The sequence below is a fragment of the Mchenga conophoros genome, linkage group LG18, assembly GCF_057382185.1.
Source record: "Mchenga conophoros isolate Kocher_MC1m ecotype Shallow Benthic linkage group LG18, M_conophoros_male_GT1.1, whole genome shotgun sequence".
In the NCBI taxonomy this organism is placed as follows: Eukaryota; Metazoa; Chordata; class Actinopteri; order Cichliformes; family Cichlidae; genus Mchenga; species Mchenga conophoros.
The window spans coordinates 19,618,088-19,633,441 of record NC_140543.1 but is presented as its reverse complement, the minus strand read 5'-3'; the positions used below and the strand labels follow the sequence as shown (position 1 = coordinate 19,633,441).

The 15,354-nt window shown below is 40.7% G+C and overlaps 1 protein-coding gene across 2 annotated transcripts in view; it reads left to right on the top strand.

Annotated features, from left to right (window-relative positions):
- Positions 1-15,354, top strand: part of per2 (period circadian clock 2) — a 33,979-nt gene that overhangs the window by 11,557 nt on the left and 7,068 nt on the right. For both annotated transcript variants that reach the window (XM_085253690.1, XM_085253691.1), the window contains exons 3-19: positions 5,525-5,617; positions 5,810-5,964; positions 6,455-6,576; positions 6,697-6,898; positions 7,863-7,914; positions 8,441-8,583; positions 9,065-9,143; positions 9,246-9,352; positions 9,448-9,601; positions 9,747-9,861; positions 10,097-10,237; positions 10,863-10,953; positions 11,087-11,267; positions 11,564-11,688; positions 11,875-12,081; positions 13,356-13,619; positions 14,173-15,065. In XM_085253690.1, the coding sequence (XP_085109816.1) occupies positions 5,525-5,617; positions 5,810-5,964; positions 6,455-6,576; positions 6,697-6,898; positions 7,863-7,914; positions 8,441-8,583; positions 9,065-9,143; positions 9,246-9,352; positions 9,448-9,601; positions 9,747-9,861; positions 10,097-10,237; positions 10,863-10,953; positions 11,087-11,267; positions 11,564-11,688; positions 11,875-12,081; positions 13,356-13,619; positions 14,173-15,065 (3,124 nt within the window). The remainder of the gene's footprint in view (positions 1-5,524; positions 5,618-5,809; positions 5,965-6,454; positions 6,577-6,696; positions 6,899-7,862; positions 7,915-8,440; positions 8,584-9,064; positions 9,144-9,245; positions 9,353-9,447; positions 9,602-9,746; positions 9,862-10,096; positions 10,238-10,862; positions 10,954-11,086; positions 11,268-11,563; positions 11,689-11,874; positions 12,082-13,355; positions 13,620-14,172; positions 15,066-15,354) is intronic.

Below are 15,354 nucleotides of genomic sequence, written 5' to 3'. Positions count from 1 at the left end.
TTTCTCACTATTCATATAGTTCATATAGCTTTATAGTCGTCGTAGAGAATGAGCCACTGTTTTTAAGCGCACTGCAGTGTAAACTTACCTGTGTTATGGCTTCCCTGGGTTATTTATGTCTCTCAAATGCGCATAAAAACTTGTCGCTCTGCAGTTTAAACAAGACCGCCTCACCCTGATCATCACCTCCTGTCTCTGGTGCACAGTGTAAAAATTAAAGTCTCTTTGAGCCTCTTTTTTTTTTTAACTAATTGAAATAACTCAGAGTTAGAGCCACATTGTGAATCAGCGTGTCGACACTAACGCATGGTCACTCTGTACAGTCTAAAACCAGCTGTTGCATTTCCGAAGGCAATGTTTGACAGAATTGGGCTCTAATCGTGTTTGGACAGACTCTTTGTAAATAATATGTTTTCTATTCTTAGCCAAGTGATGAGGTTATTCATAGCAGCTTGCCGAGTTATAGTTCAGGTGAGTCAGTATCGCATAGCGGATACAGTGCAGTGCACCACTGATATTTGACAGTTTATACATATTTATCTTGAACTTTTTAGCCTTCTTTGAGATATGACTGTGGAGAAAGGACAGAAAAGCTGGAAGAAAGAGCCAGAAAAGACACCGCAAATAGCAGATTCAACCCAAGGTCTCTGCGTTAGCCTTACAGAATATAGGTCATCTGCTCTACCCAGTGAGCTAAACTAGCACACAAATGCCAATATGCCCCAGTGTTTGTAGGAAAACTAATATCAGTCTCTTTGTACCCATGGGCAGTGGGCATTAAATCACTCCCAAAAACTAATTAATAATAAACATGTTGAAGTTTAAGTTAATTGTGGAATTTAATGATCCATACTCCAAGTTACGATCTCTGCTTCCTCTGGGTTGCTTTCTCCTCTCTCGCTCTCTGTCCCTTTCTTCCTCTCTGCCTTTGCCAGGATACTGTTTGCTCTGTCTCTCCCTCTCACTGTGTGTTCATCTGGAGCCTGTCCCAGATCACTTTGAGTGAGATGAGACATGGTACTCCCCTGGTCTAACACAGAGATCCAGACAATCACACATGCTCACTTTCACACCTACAGCCAATTTACAATCACAAATTAGCCTAAAATGTTTAGCCTGTGGGAGGAGGTCAGAACACCTGGAAGAAAACCTCATAAAAGGTAGGGAGAACAAAGCCTGTACAGAAAGTAGTAGTTTTAAATAAGTCTGTATGAGGTAACACCACCCACTACAACCTGTTACTAAGAGTACATGGTGTTTACCATTGCATCCCAGCAAAGACCCACCTAAAGAAAAATGATCATCCATTAAAGTGGACACCACACTTGTAATATTTTCATCACTTTACCTTGCTGCCCTTTCCGATCGGTAACTGAAGCCATTATTTTGATCTCCTCCAAGCCACAGGACTGAGTTGTCAAGCAGTTAGTTTACCTAGTAGAACATGTGAGTTGCTTCTTTGCAGCTGCCTAATCTGTAATCACTAAACTTGATTATGTTTGTGACTTTGACCTGTTAAAACAATTAATTTAACGGTGGCCAGATTTAAATTAGTCATTTTTGACAATAGTTTGGCTGTTAGTTATTCAGCAACTACTTTTTTGCTGCCTTTTGATATCCTTTTCTTTGGTAATAAAAGGGTGAAATGATTAAAAATTGACATTTCATCTGAATTAACTTTTGCCAGTATGCACATAGTAGAAAATACAGTTCTGTGGTTTTGGACCATTATGTTACATTTTAAACAAACATGCAGATAAATCTGTTTTAACACCTGCTGCAGAAATGTGACTTCTTTTTCCATTAATACTCTGAACCTTAAACAGGATTGGCTTAGTTTGGCCCAGAAAGCCCAAACTGGGGTTGTTTTCCACTTATATTCATTCACGTAAAGAACTGTTCATTTTAAAACCTGCTTTTAGGCCCACTTACGCTGGCCTTATTCATGTCTGTGAAACATAAGAAAACCACAGAGTCATTGTGCAGTTCCTAATTAAACAGGATGGCATTGCCCTGATTGTCACCTTGTGTCCCTGCTGCAGACTAGCCTCTTTGAGCACGCTCTTATTGTAACTAGTTTAAACGACCTACAGACTTACTACCACAATGTGAATTAGGCTGCTCAACGCAAATACATGGTCAGTCTGTACAGTCTAAAACCAGCTGTTGTATTTCTGAGTACTGAAGGCTATATTTGACCGGATTAGACTCCTATTTGTGTTTGGAGAGGCTGTTCGTAAAGATGTTTTCTATTCTTAGTCAGGTAAGGAGGTTATTCATAGTAGCTTGCTGAGTTGTAGCTCAGGTGAGTTAGTTTCTCAGACAGCTGTTAATAGTCTTTAGACAAGCTTATTGGCTAATACGTGCAGTGGACTGGCTGCTTTGTTTATGTTCTGACTTTGTAGTGTTGCAACAGAACAGGTGCTCTTATCTTTAAATCAAATTGGTCAAAAAAGTATCAATGAGTACATTTATTTTATTTTTGCTGCCTTTTGATATCCTTTTCTTTGGTACAGCTTGGTGTCCTGGTGCCTGCAAATTGCACAGAAACATATTGTTGCTTTTGAAGATACTAGTGTGGTGAAATACTAAATATTTACATTATATATTTTCCTTTTTCATTCCCTAACATTAACAATACTGTGTTTGTATGTATTAATGCATATAATATACTAATAGAGTTATAGTCAAATGGGAAAATGATGGTGAGATGAACTTTTTGGTAGCTTACTCTTAAATTTATTATTGCATCATATTTGTGAGGTTTTATTACTCCTGGTCCTGCCTTAATTTCCACGTCAGTCTTCTGTGAAGTACTTTGAACTGCACTTACCTGCTTTGGAGGTACTATACAAATATAGTAGGACTGACTGATTACTTGCTGCCTGCACTGTGGTGTGATACCAGTTAATCTGTGACAGACCAATACCAGCTGACACACATATATATATGTAGGTCATTCAGAAAAAGAGGGTTTAAAAAATGCATATATATGCAGCATCAAAGTGTAATAGGTGCATGTCGTAGTAAAAAAACAAAAACAAAAAACCCACCAAGGGTCTAAAGAATAAAATGTTATTAGGTAAATTATTTACACCAATGCTGTCTATTTCAAATATTGTGTCACTGGAAAATAACTAATTACACCTTTGAGATACTTGTACTCGAGTACTTTTTCCACAAAATTAGCTTCACTTTTTTTACATTGGCATGGAAATTTGAGCACTGACTGAAATTGCAATATTACCTAGCCCAATTAAGAGACAGCTTTTTTCATTGAAAATATTTGATACCTTTGAGTCCTTCATGGAGCACGATCTGAAGCTAACTCAGAATAATAATAAAATTGCGACACAGCTCAGGTTCTAATTACTGCCAACATCTATGTGGAAACTAAAATGAACTATGTACTGCGGTGCTCAGAGAGTGGCACACAGACTTAGTAAGTGCTCCTTTGCAATCTAGCCTGCTTTCAAAAACACTTTCTAAGTCTCACACACTAATACATGCTCAAGCTGTCCAATCTAAAACCAGCTGTGGGTGCTGGAGTCTATATTTAGCAGAATTAGAGACTCACCTGTGCTTGGAGAGGCTATTTGTAAAGGTTATTTCTATTCTTGGCCAGGTAAGCTTGTTATATACAGTAAGCTGCGTGATAGTGAGTCAGTGTCCTCGAGCGCTGTTGATTTTATTGTATTAGTGTAGTGTTAAGCTTGTAGGTTAACACCTTGGGTCATACATGTACAGTATAGATGCATCAGTCGACATCAGGTTGTGCAGAATTAGGGCTCTAACACAAGATACAGAAGACGGACCGAGGGAAAAAAGCACACCGTTTTATCCAGAGTAATCACAGAATTGTGCACAGGACCGCACACTGAGAAGCATAACAGATGTTGAGCCAGAGACTGAGAGGAAGGCATGACTATTTATGCATAACGAGGTAATCGGGGAAGTGGAAACAGGAGGGCAACAAGACACAGCTGAATGAAATCAAGCCAATGAGATAAGGTGGGAAGTAAAAATAAAAGTGGGCACAGGAAATGACCAACTATCAGAGCAAAACGGGAATGAACCCAAAGGATAACTACTAAACACATGAACTCATGCTGAGGCAGGAATAACAAAGTCACAATAGAAACTCAAGAGCTAACAGAAAATTCATCACCAAGGAAACCATGAGTAAAAAATCAGACACAAATAATACAAAAAAATACATAATAATTCAAACAGACTCTTTAAGAAATAAATGGGGACATTAAAAGGTCAACAAAACAGAACTCTAATCAGAAATAGCATTTAACAAACTGGCCTAACCATATGAGACAGATTGATCTAATATACTACAGGAGTAAAATATTTTAAGTTCAAAGTTGGATACCACATGAACAATGACTAAAATACATATAGAAATGTAAAGACCCAAACCCCTTTGCTGCACTCCCAATGCAGATTTATGTAAGGTCACCACAGAGGGAAAACCAACCTTAACTATACTTACAGTTGAAGAGAGCTTCTTTTGTAACCCAGCTATTTTGAAGCTGCTGCTGGGACACCGATCACTGATTCACATTCACAAAGGCAGAAAACAGCAGCTTTCTTTAGCTCAAGTATAAAAACCCTGTTGTGAGTTTGAGTATACTTGTTCCTTTATTATAAGAGTTACATGTCATTATGTTAGGTAACTTGAGTATAGAGTACTTATTATTTTATTATTAGATATCCAATATTCTTTTGGGTGATGTAATCACTCTAGAAGTGTTTGACCCAGTATTTTGAGTTGTTAAGTTTTGGTGTGTTTGTGCATTATGAATTGTTTTCTTATTCTCTTGTAGTGCTTGTGGTGATGATGATTATTAGTTTCATGTTTCTGTTTATCTGTGTTTAAGGATTTGTTGTTTCATGAATTGTTTGAGTTGCATGTGTCTGTCTGCCTCTCTGTCTGCGTCTTTGTTTAGTGGTTTCTTGTTTCCTGTTTTATTGTGAAGGTCTGTGTCTCATGTGAGTGTGTTCAGTTCTGTTAACGAAATTGTCTCGTTAGTCCAATTTCTCCCAGCTGTGTCTCCCTCCTGTTGCCCATTGCCTGATTACCACCCTGTGTATATTAGCCCTGTGTTTTCCTCTGTTTTCCTGTGCTCAGTGTCGCGTGGTACCCTCGGATTATGCCTGTGTGTTTTTGGTCTCAGTGGTCACTTTATGTTTTGTTTGATGCCAGCAATAAAGCTGTGGTTTTCAGTTACATTTCCGTCTCCGAGTCCTGCACTTGGATCCACATCTTCACCTGCCCGCCCACAGAGCCCTGACAAGAAGTGCATATAAAATATAAAACATATGCACAGAAAGTCACCTCTTTTACAGTTAGTTTCCTGTTGTTTAGTTATTTAATTATGAGTTGGTTTGGCCCACCTTTACAGTACAAAAAGATCACTTAAAGCATATACACCAGCACTCTAATAATAAAGATGATGTCGACTTTCATTTGCAGTGTTAAACTAAACTGTCCCTGTCCTCTTTTCCCACACAGTTCGAACTCCCATAGTCCATCTCCACCGAGCAGTTCAAACGCCTTCAGCCTGCTGAGCTCTGAGCAGGACAACCCTTCAACCAGCGGCTGCAGGTAAATCCACCACCTGTTGCTGTATAACTGAAGAAGCTTCTTGTCACTTCACGGGACATTCTCACTCTTTGGGCCACAAGAACACCTTACATAATAACACAACCAGCTATTGTGCCTGTTATTTAATCGCTTTCTGAGGGACTGTTCTCCTTGTCTGACTCGCCGCTGTGCGTGTATGTGTGCAACTTGCAGTAGCGAGGAGTCTGCCAAAGCCAAGACGCAGAAGGAGGTGATTAAAACTCTGAAAGAGCTGAAGTTTCACCTGCCTGCTGACAAGAGACACAATAACAAGTCGACCACGCTGAACACCCTGAAGTATGCACTTCGCTGTGTGAAACAGATGGAAGGTGTGTACTGTCTAAAAGCGTCAGTCTGAGTTCCTCTTGTTTCTGTGGTCTGTTCCTCCTTCTTAGTAGCTACTTTTTTATTGAAACACTTAACATTCATGTGTAAATGTTTGCTTTTGACTCCTATTTCTGCCACAAGAATGTCCTCTGCGCAATTTACAGAATTTGCTCAAAGCCAAACCCAAAAAGAAATAAAGGCATAACTTTGAGCAGGAGGGAATGTTTATGTAGGCAGTTTCCAGGTAATGATCTGTAAATGCTCACCTCATTCCTGCTGAAATGCTTGCAGATGTTAATGGGTGGGCAGATGTTTACTTGCGACGCATTTCAGCATAGCACTGAGATTTAGGATTACAGACTATTACATCAGCTCTGTCTTGGTAGTCTTATGTTGATACTATTTTGTTAGTTTTGCTAGTTTTCATCTACTCTGAGCTTATATTTTGAGCATATTCTGACAAAAATGTTCTGTGTATATTTCTTCTTTCAGCCAATGAGGAGTATTACCAGCTCCTGATGATCAATGACAGTCAGCCTTCAGGCCTGGATGTGTCTTCATACACAATAGAGGAGATCGATAGCATCACCTCTGAGTACACTCTCAAAAACAATGTAAGATCTTGAAGTAGCTTTTAAAACTGATTTGTGCTCTTAAACAATAACAAAGATGCAAAGAAAAAGTCTTGTAATTATTATTTTTTTCCTCAAACCACAATTTCATGTCTTCAACAGGATATGTTTGCAGTTGCCGTGTCTCTTATCACTGGAAGGATAGTCTACATTTCTGACCAGGCTGCCTCCATCCTCAACTGTAAGAGAGATGTGTTCAGAAACACCAAGTTTGTGGAGTTTCTTACACCGCAGGATGTCAGCGTCTTTTACAGCTTCACGACGCCTTATCGCCTGCCCTCCTGGAGCATGTGCACTGGAGCAGGTATGGTGACGACAGAGATCTCTGAAGTAATTGTTCTTATGGACCACCAGAAGGGATTTCAACGTTAATATAAGGACAGATTTCCAATACAATAGTTTCAAGAACAGTTACAGTATAGCAAAAGAAAAGCCAAATAAGTACAAATATGGGTTTATCCAAGAGGGCTTAGCTTTTGAGCGTTTAAGTTAAATTCAGACAAGTAATAAGAGGATGATGTCAGACCATCCATTACAAGTACCAGAACTATATAAAGACTTCACAGAAATAGAAAAACATCTGAGAGTCTATAATGAAGAGGCTTAGAGGTACTTTATTAAGTTTATGTTCAATGGATTCAAGTTATCCATTTAAAACCGCTGATGATTACCCCTTTTCACTCAGCTATATGGAACAGATCGAGCTGTCTCAGTCGTTAAAGCATAATCTGGAAATTATAATGGGTTGCCAAATGGGGAAGCTTTTAAAAGTCCACAAAAGAACAAAACGTGCAAATGTCCAAGACACAGTTTGAAATCGGATAATGAATACCCTTCATTTCATTTTCCCAGAGAGACTCTGTGTAACGGATAATGGCCAGCTTCACCAGTCAGTGTGGTGCCTTAAATCTTGTTTACGCACAAAGACCCTTTTAGAGGTCCTGCATTTAAATCCCAGATGAGCCCTGTGTGTGGGGAATAGCTCAGAAGGGTGGTGGTAAATATGGTGCTTGTAACACAAAGTGCTCAATAAGACTAAATATACTCCATAAATCATTTACTCTTTCTCCCAATTAGGCCTGGAATTATTTTGGCTGGTGTACCATGTATGTTTAAATTCATTTAAAGTAAGTGCAGGGCTGGGCTTCCAAAGGATGTTTATTGATGGAATTAATCAACCATTGGACACCTACAGGAGACCAGACTCTCACCACCATTTGGCTGGATCGTGTTGCTTTTGAATTAAAACGTTTCTCTTCCCATTTCAGAGTCGTCCCCGCCTGACTGCATGCAGGAGAAGTCCTTTTTCTGTCGTATCAGGTGGGTGGGTGCTGGGTCAAATGCAGTGTCGGGCCATCTGCTGCTCGTACCTGCTCTTAGTTCATATTCATACTTTCTATCCAGGCTAGATGCTTTTTCAATGAGTTTGTGACATCATATGCATAAAAACCTGTAAACAGCTGCTTTTTCCAGGCCAGCGTTAAAGACCATTTACATATTAACAACACACTTAGCATTTGTTAGGATGTAACCACAGACTTCTATAGCATTCTTTAAATCTTTTATTTTAAAGAATTCTTTTATTTAACTATATTTTTGAGTATTGGTCTGATTTATGGGGTCACATCAGAGATCTAAAACCTTAAACAGAACAGCTATTTAAAGTTGTGCACACAAACATTCACTCCTATTTACTGATGGGTGGAAAATGACCACAGAGCGCCCCCATGTGTTCAGATTCTAAAATCCAAAAGCGATTAAACTAGAGGGTATTTGTGCATACTTGACTCATGTACCCAGTCTCATCTTTGTTTGGCTCACTTTACCTCTTTTGCCTAATATCCAGCAGTGGTAAGGAGTGTGAGGGTGACCTGCAGTACTATCCATTCCGCATGACGCCTTACCTGATGAAGGTCCAGGATACAGTGCACACTGAAGACCAGTTCTGCTGCCTCCTTCTGGCTGAGAGGGTCCACTCTGGCTATGATGGTAAAAATATTGAATATGAATATGTTTCTCCTAATTTGGCTTCTCTTTACCGGCTCCCTATTAAATCCAGAGCTGAATTTAAATTTCTTCTCCTCCTATAAAAGGTCTCGAGATATCAGTCATATCTTAAAAGCCCTATTAGTACAATAATATCCTAATGGAGCACTTTGCTATCAAACTGCAGGCTTACTTGTGGTTCCTACAGTTTCTGAAAGTAGAATGGGAGGCCGAGCCTTCAGCTTTCAGACTCCTGTCCTGTGGAAGTGACTCCCAGCCAGCGTTTAGAAGACTAACACCCTCTCTAATTTTAAGATTAGACTTAAAACTTCCCTTTTTCTTGAAGATTGTTGGGGTTTTCTCTCTGACACCGTAAGGTCTTCATCATACAATTTTAAAAAGTGTGTTAAGAAGACTGTTGTTGTGTTTTGGTGCTATAGAAATTAAAGTGAACTGTATCTGTATATTTTTTTTTATCCTTAAGCACCCAGAATTCCAACAGACAAGCAGATCTTCACCACCACTCACTCTCCAAGCTGTGTGTTCCAGGATGTGGATGAGAGGTAAGCCAAGAATGCTTTTACTGCTGAATTTAAACTAAGTGATCTCTGAAAAAGGTGCAAACATTTGGTGATGTTGGCTGCTAACACTGCACTTTGTTTCAGGGCAGTACCTCTTCTTGGGTACCTCCCACAGGACCTGATTGGCACCCCAGTCCTCTGCCACCTGCATCCCAGTGACCGCCCGATCATGCTGGCTATTCACAGAAAGAGTGAGCCCACACAAAATTGACAGAAGAAACATCAACATCCAGTGTAAGCAGGGGAAATCAGCGCCTGTCTCAATCTGTTTGTTTTTCCTCTGCAGTCCTCCAGTGTGCAGGCCAACCGTTTGACCACTCGTCCATCAGGTTCTGTGCAAGAAATGGAGAGTACATCATCTTAGACACCAGCTGGTCCAGTTTTGTCAATCCTTGGAGCCGCAAAGTCTCCTTTGTTATTGGGAGACACAAAGTCCGCATGTAAGTATTTATTACCTAAACAAGTTGATACATACATTTAAATCGATATTAGATTAATATTTGACCACGGCATATGTGACATTATAGAAACAAGTTCTTAATTGGATGACAAAACTGCTTCACGTAAGATGTGCTTGTTTACCAGGGGCCCCGTGAATGAAGACATTTTTAAGGGCCCAGTCTCAGGCGTCAGAGAGGTGAAGACCATGGACTCTGACGTCCAGGAGATTACTGAGCAGATCCATCGGCTCCTGCTACAGGTGAGGAAAAAAACAAAACTAATATAAATTTTATAAGCTGAAAGGAAAAAAATTCAGTTGGAAGGTAAAAGAAAGAGCAACATTTCAAGACCCTACACAGACTAAGGATTGATCGAGGGAAGGAGATTAACAGTTACTGTTATTGCAGGTGCAATGTCCTCTCTGTCCCTGGAAATAATCTCTTCATTTGTTCCTGTTTAATCTTTTTCTTTTGTCTTGTTTTTTATGTAACCAGCCTGTTCATAACAGTGGGTCCAGCGGCTATGGTAGTCTGCACAGCAACGACCACTTTCTTGAAATAGGCTCCTCTAACGAGAGCCTGTCGTACAACAAGATGCATCAAGAGGAAGAGGACATGAGGGGCAAAGCCAGACCTGTGAGTAAACCCACAAACATGCATTATTTCTTAAACGCTGCATGCACTGCATTTATTGTTTGACATTTTAGTTTAGCATCCGAGTTTGAGTTCAGCAGCCTTGAAAACAAGGCACGTGTGCATGCATGTCGCAGATCAAAAACAGTCCAAATACATGCATGTTAGGTGCACTGGCAAGTCTTACCCTGCATGTAAGGGATATGAAGCTCTCGAGTTGTATAGAAAAAAAGCACTGTATGTGTGACGAGGTAAATGTGGCTTGTAGTCTAAAGAGCACTGAGTAGTGAGTCATGCTCACTTTCTCTTTATGGACGTCTGATTATTCAACAGTTGGCAGTGAAACTATTCAGAATCTTGAACCTCAAGTTGCTGCTAACCACTAAGTAAATTATTCACTTGATTATATGGCGAAGAAGTGACTAAGGAAGGGAATTAGGTCACTGTTACAGCTCACTGCAGTGAATCCTTACCCATGTGGTCAGGGTAACAGCACTTTTGCCTCAGGATTATGAAACAAATTTAGCCAAGATTAATATGAATTTAGTCTTAATATTCTTGTATTATTATTTTGAATGAAAAGTCTGAGCAGATTGTAAATGATTGACTCTTGTTTGTCTATTACCAGCGAACTTTTCAAGAAATCTGCAAGGGAATTCATCTTCAGAAGAGAGAAGAGCAGCAGACGGCAAAGCCAGACAACAAAAAAAGCAATGCCAGTAAGTCCAGTGAATAATTATCTGCATATTTGCTAGGTTGCAGAGCTAATTTTTTGCAAATTGTTCAGTCGCTGATACAATGATGTGATTTCATATTAATCTTAGACACTAATGCCTAATTTGTCTGCTGCAGAGTCTGTACAGAAGAAGAGCCAAGCCGTGGTGCGACCCAAAGACTTGGCTGCTCCTGTTAACTGGAAGGAGGCGGGATCACCTATGGAGGAGAGCAGAGCCTCTTTCCAGGAGGACCTGGCCTTCAATGATCAGACTGTATACTCCTACCAGCAGATCAGCTGCCTGGACAGTGTTATCAGGTACAGAGATGACTCATTAGAAGAAAATGCCAGCCATTAGCATTGCCCATCCCATGTAGAGGGACTTTATATGTTCCTGTAATACGTAATGGATACAAAGAAAGTTCAGCAAGTTCTCTGTATCATATTTCTCTGTTACTGTCCACATTCATGGTTTTACCAGGGAGGAATTGGAAAGAATTGTTACTATAAAATTCAACCTTTACAGAGTTCCTAAAGTTCTTGATTGTCTTTGACTTTTACAATCGGGTATTATCAGCATAAATACTAATTTTGTGATTGAAAAATCCCTGTAGGTACTTGGAGAGCTGTAATGTTCCCATCACCATGAAAAGGAAATGCCAGTCTCTCTCTAACACCACGTCCTCAAACTCTGATGAGGACAAACAGAAGGGATCCAGCAGCATGCAGCTGTCTAATGGTATGTGGCACTACTTCAGATCATCTAAAATAAGAATAACACAAACCTCTTACCTTTTTTTTTTTTTATCATGCAAAGTTACAGCCTTCTAAGGCTTTCAGACTCTTCCCTTTAAACTTCTCTATCAGACTCTTCTACAATACCACTTCCTTGTCAGTAGTTCCTGTTCTCTGTTCTCTTTGGCAGAATCATCCTTGTTGAAGGATCAGTCTGGTCTCTCTGCTTTGGACGATCAAGATAAAAAGTCCACTGACGCAGCCACAGCGGTAGTGGGCACTTCGCGGCCCCTACCTGTACCAAACAAACCAGAAAGTGTGGTGTCCATAACCAGCCAGTGTAGCTACAGTAGCACCATAGTGCATGTTGGGGACAAGAAACCTCAACCCGAGTCAGGTACAGTGACGTGAAAAAGTACTGACCTCCAACCAGATTCCCTCTATTGTTGCATATTTAATATACTGGAACTCTACAGGTATCTGATTATTAAGACAAAAAAAATGTTGTTCGATGTGAATCGCACACTCTTCAGCTTATTTCTGTTTAAAGAGCACTACAGAGTACTGAAAAATCACTGATTTGGAGTGATATTGGCGACTGTAACGGATGCAACAGATTGTTTTTTTTAAACCTATTACTGTGGATATTTTAGTGCTTTTTACTTCATGTATGCAAAAAATCCGTTTCTGCCTCTTGGAGATCTGAAACGTCTCAGTGTGGAAAAATATTCAATAATAGAAGAAATCAGAGGAAAATGGCTTCTCACAGCACTGTAAATGCAGCCTGTATGTGTACGTGCTGATTTATGTGTGTCTGTGTGTTTGTGATGCTGTAGTTTATCAGCAAAACCTTCAATACAGGAAAAAAAAACAATGGCAAATTTTCAGTTCAAGTTCCAGTATGTATGAAGTGGGTTTGTGTCCTATTTGAAATAACTGCAAAGGTTTATGATGGGGGGGGACAAAGACACATGCACACACACTATGGCAGTTTAACACACTAGACTGCCATAAATATACTCAGTTACAGAGAGTTTAGACAGTCAGTAGGAAAAACTGCAAGAAGCTAAAACGGCTCGATTGTCTGCACCAAAGCCCAGTATGAATTAAATAAGGATTATCTTAAACTGAAACCATGCAAAGCTACTCTGCAGTTCAAACATGTAACATAATAATCCACCTTAGTTCAGAATAACAAAACCAACAGTTATGTCTATAGCTTCTGTTCTCTGAAGGAGAGGACTGAGGTACAACACGTGGAGTATAGGATATCGCAACGCATACTATGTGCTGTACTGAGTGAATCGACTGAAAATGAACTGAGCTATTTATGCAAAAATGCAGCAAAACTCTCACTGATTGTGCACCGCTTCATCTTAATACCTCAGCCCAATTTCTCTATATTCATTGGCTGTAACTGTTGTACTTCACTGCAATGTCTTAACTGTGCAGTTGCTTTACAGACTGTTGGCTTTGAACGTGGTTCCCAATTTGTGTGAGCCTTTCTTTCAGTGTGTCATTATATGTTCCAGTGTAGGCTACTGCATTGTTTTCTCTATGTTGCTTTTGTCTTTGTCGCTTTTAATAATAAAATGTTGTGTTGCATTAAAAACCCCACCTTCTGTTGCTTTACAGCTTATTAAAGTTATTCTCTTGCTGTCATTCATGCAGAGATCATAGAGGACGTACCGGGCGCAGGGGAAGTGGCCGAATCCATCCAGAACCTTGCGGCTCCTCCGTGTGCATTTTCACCTCCCAGTCAGGAGAGAGAGTGCTACAAGAAGCTGGGCTTGACCAAGCAGGTTTTGGCAGCACATACGCAGAAGGAGGAGCAGGCCTTTCTGTGTCACTTCAGAGAGCTTCGCAGACTCTCCCCCCTCGAAGCAAACTGCTCCGAGTACCTGGAGCGTCAGAAAGAACAGATCGGCAGCGATGGTACAACTAAACACCAACCCCATACTGACACAGGAAGGATAATTCTGGCTCACTGCAATTTACGTCCATGTCTATTTATAACCTGTTTAATCTCTATTTATAATTTATGACTCATTCCATTGATTAAACATCTTCGGAGATGGTGACACAGCTTTAAAAAAGACTAGAAATAGAGTAACAGACACAAACTAACTTTGAAATCAATCCCAAAGCTAGAGGAGTTTTATTTTGAAGAAAAAAAAAAGTGACAAAGAAATATTATGAGGAATATTCTCTACAGTTTACTGACTGGCTCCCTGTTTCAACCTTAATCTGTTATATTTCCACTAGCTATGACTGCACAGTATATTTGTTTCGGTGCAGCAAGGATGTTTTTATGTGGTTTAGATCACCTGCTTCCAACTTTTATGATATTTACAACAATATTTTTTACTCTCTCCTATCCTATTATTCATAGGAGGAATCTGTAAATTGTCCACTCGGACAATGCGTGAGGAAAATTTTCATGAAAACTTTAAATAAAATATTTTTTTTCATTTCCTTGATCGTCTAGTTGCACCTGCTGTTCGACCCAAACAGGGTGGAGCGTTTGCAGAGCCAACCACACGGAGAAGCACGCGGAATAAGAAGACCAAATCAAAGAGGGCTAAACAGGTCGAGTCCTCCGACAGCACAGCGTCCCATCAAGGACCACAGCTGCAGCGGCCTTCTTTTCCAAACTACAGCCTTAACCAGACATCTTGGTCTCCCTCTGAGGCAACGCAGTCGGCTTTTCCCATGGCCTACCCTACCGTGATGCCAGGCTACCCTCTCCAGGTTTACCCCAGAGCTGAGTCCATAGGTCCACGGACAGATACCACTACACAAAACTTTAGGGACAGCCAGGGTGCTCAAGCCACTCCTGGCCCCTCATCCATCCATTCTGCTCCCTACACCTCCCCCATGGTCACCCCCATTGTGGCTCTAGTACTCCCTAACTACCTGTACCCTGTAATGGGCCCCGGTCCTCCACCACAGCAGCCAGTGTACCAAGCAGAGACTGGGGTCTTCCCCACCCAAACATTGCCTTTTGCTCAGGCTGCCTTTCCATTCCCACCTTCCTTCAGCGGTCAGACTCAGTTCAACGTTCAGACCAATTTCACTCCTCCTCAAGCAGCAGGCAGCTCAACTCCATCATTCTGCTTCCCACCATCCTCGGAAATCCCTAAGCCTTCCGTTGAAGGACAGTCTCGGTCCTCAACGCCACAGTCTGGAGGAGCTGAAGGCCAGGCCTCCCCTTGCTTATTCCAGTCACGCTGCAGCTCACCCCTTAACCTGCTGGAGCTGGAACTGAACGTGGACAGGCAGGACGGCGCGATGCTCCCCTCTGGAGGACGAGGAAATACTGCAGCTGAGAGGGAGCAAACAGCAAGTGCCAGCCAGCCTAAGGAGAGGGAACTGAATCAGGTAAACAAGGAAATACAACTTCCCTTTGTCCTGTTTTTTTCCCACCTGGATCCTTCTTAATCTGTCAGCAGCCCACAGTGTCAAAGAATTTTAACGTCGTGGGCTCCCTTTATAGGCTGTGGCATGTTCCCCCATAAAGTTCACTATATATGCATCTCAGTTTGTGGGCTTTAATGCCGTTATGACAGTGATTTTATCCAAAATTATTTCCACTAAATAACTTCTGTTTTGCTATTGTAAAAACTCCTCCGATTAAATGTGGCCCAGGGTGTGTTAATCATGTTATTAT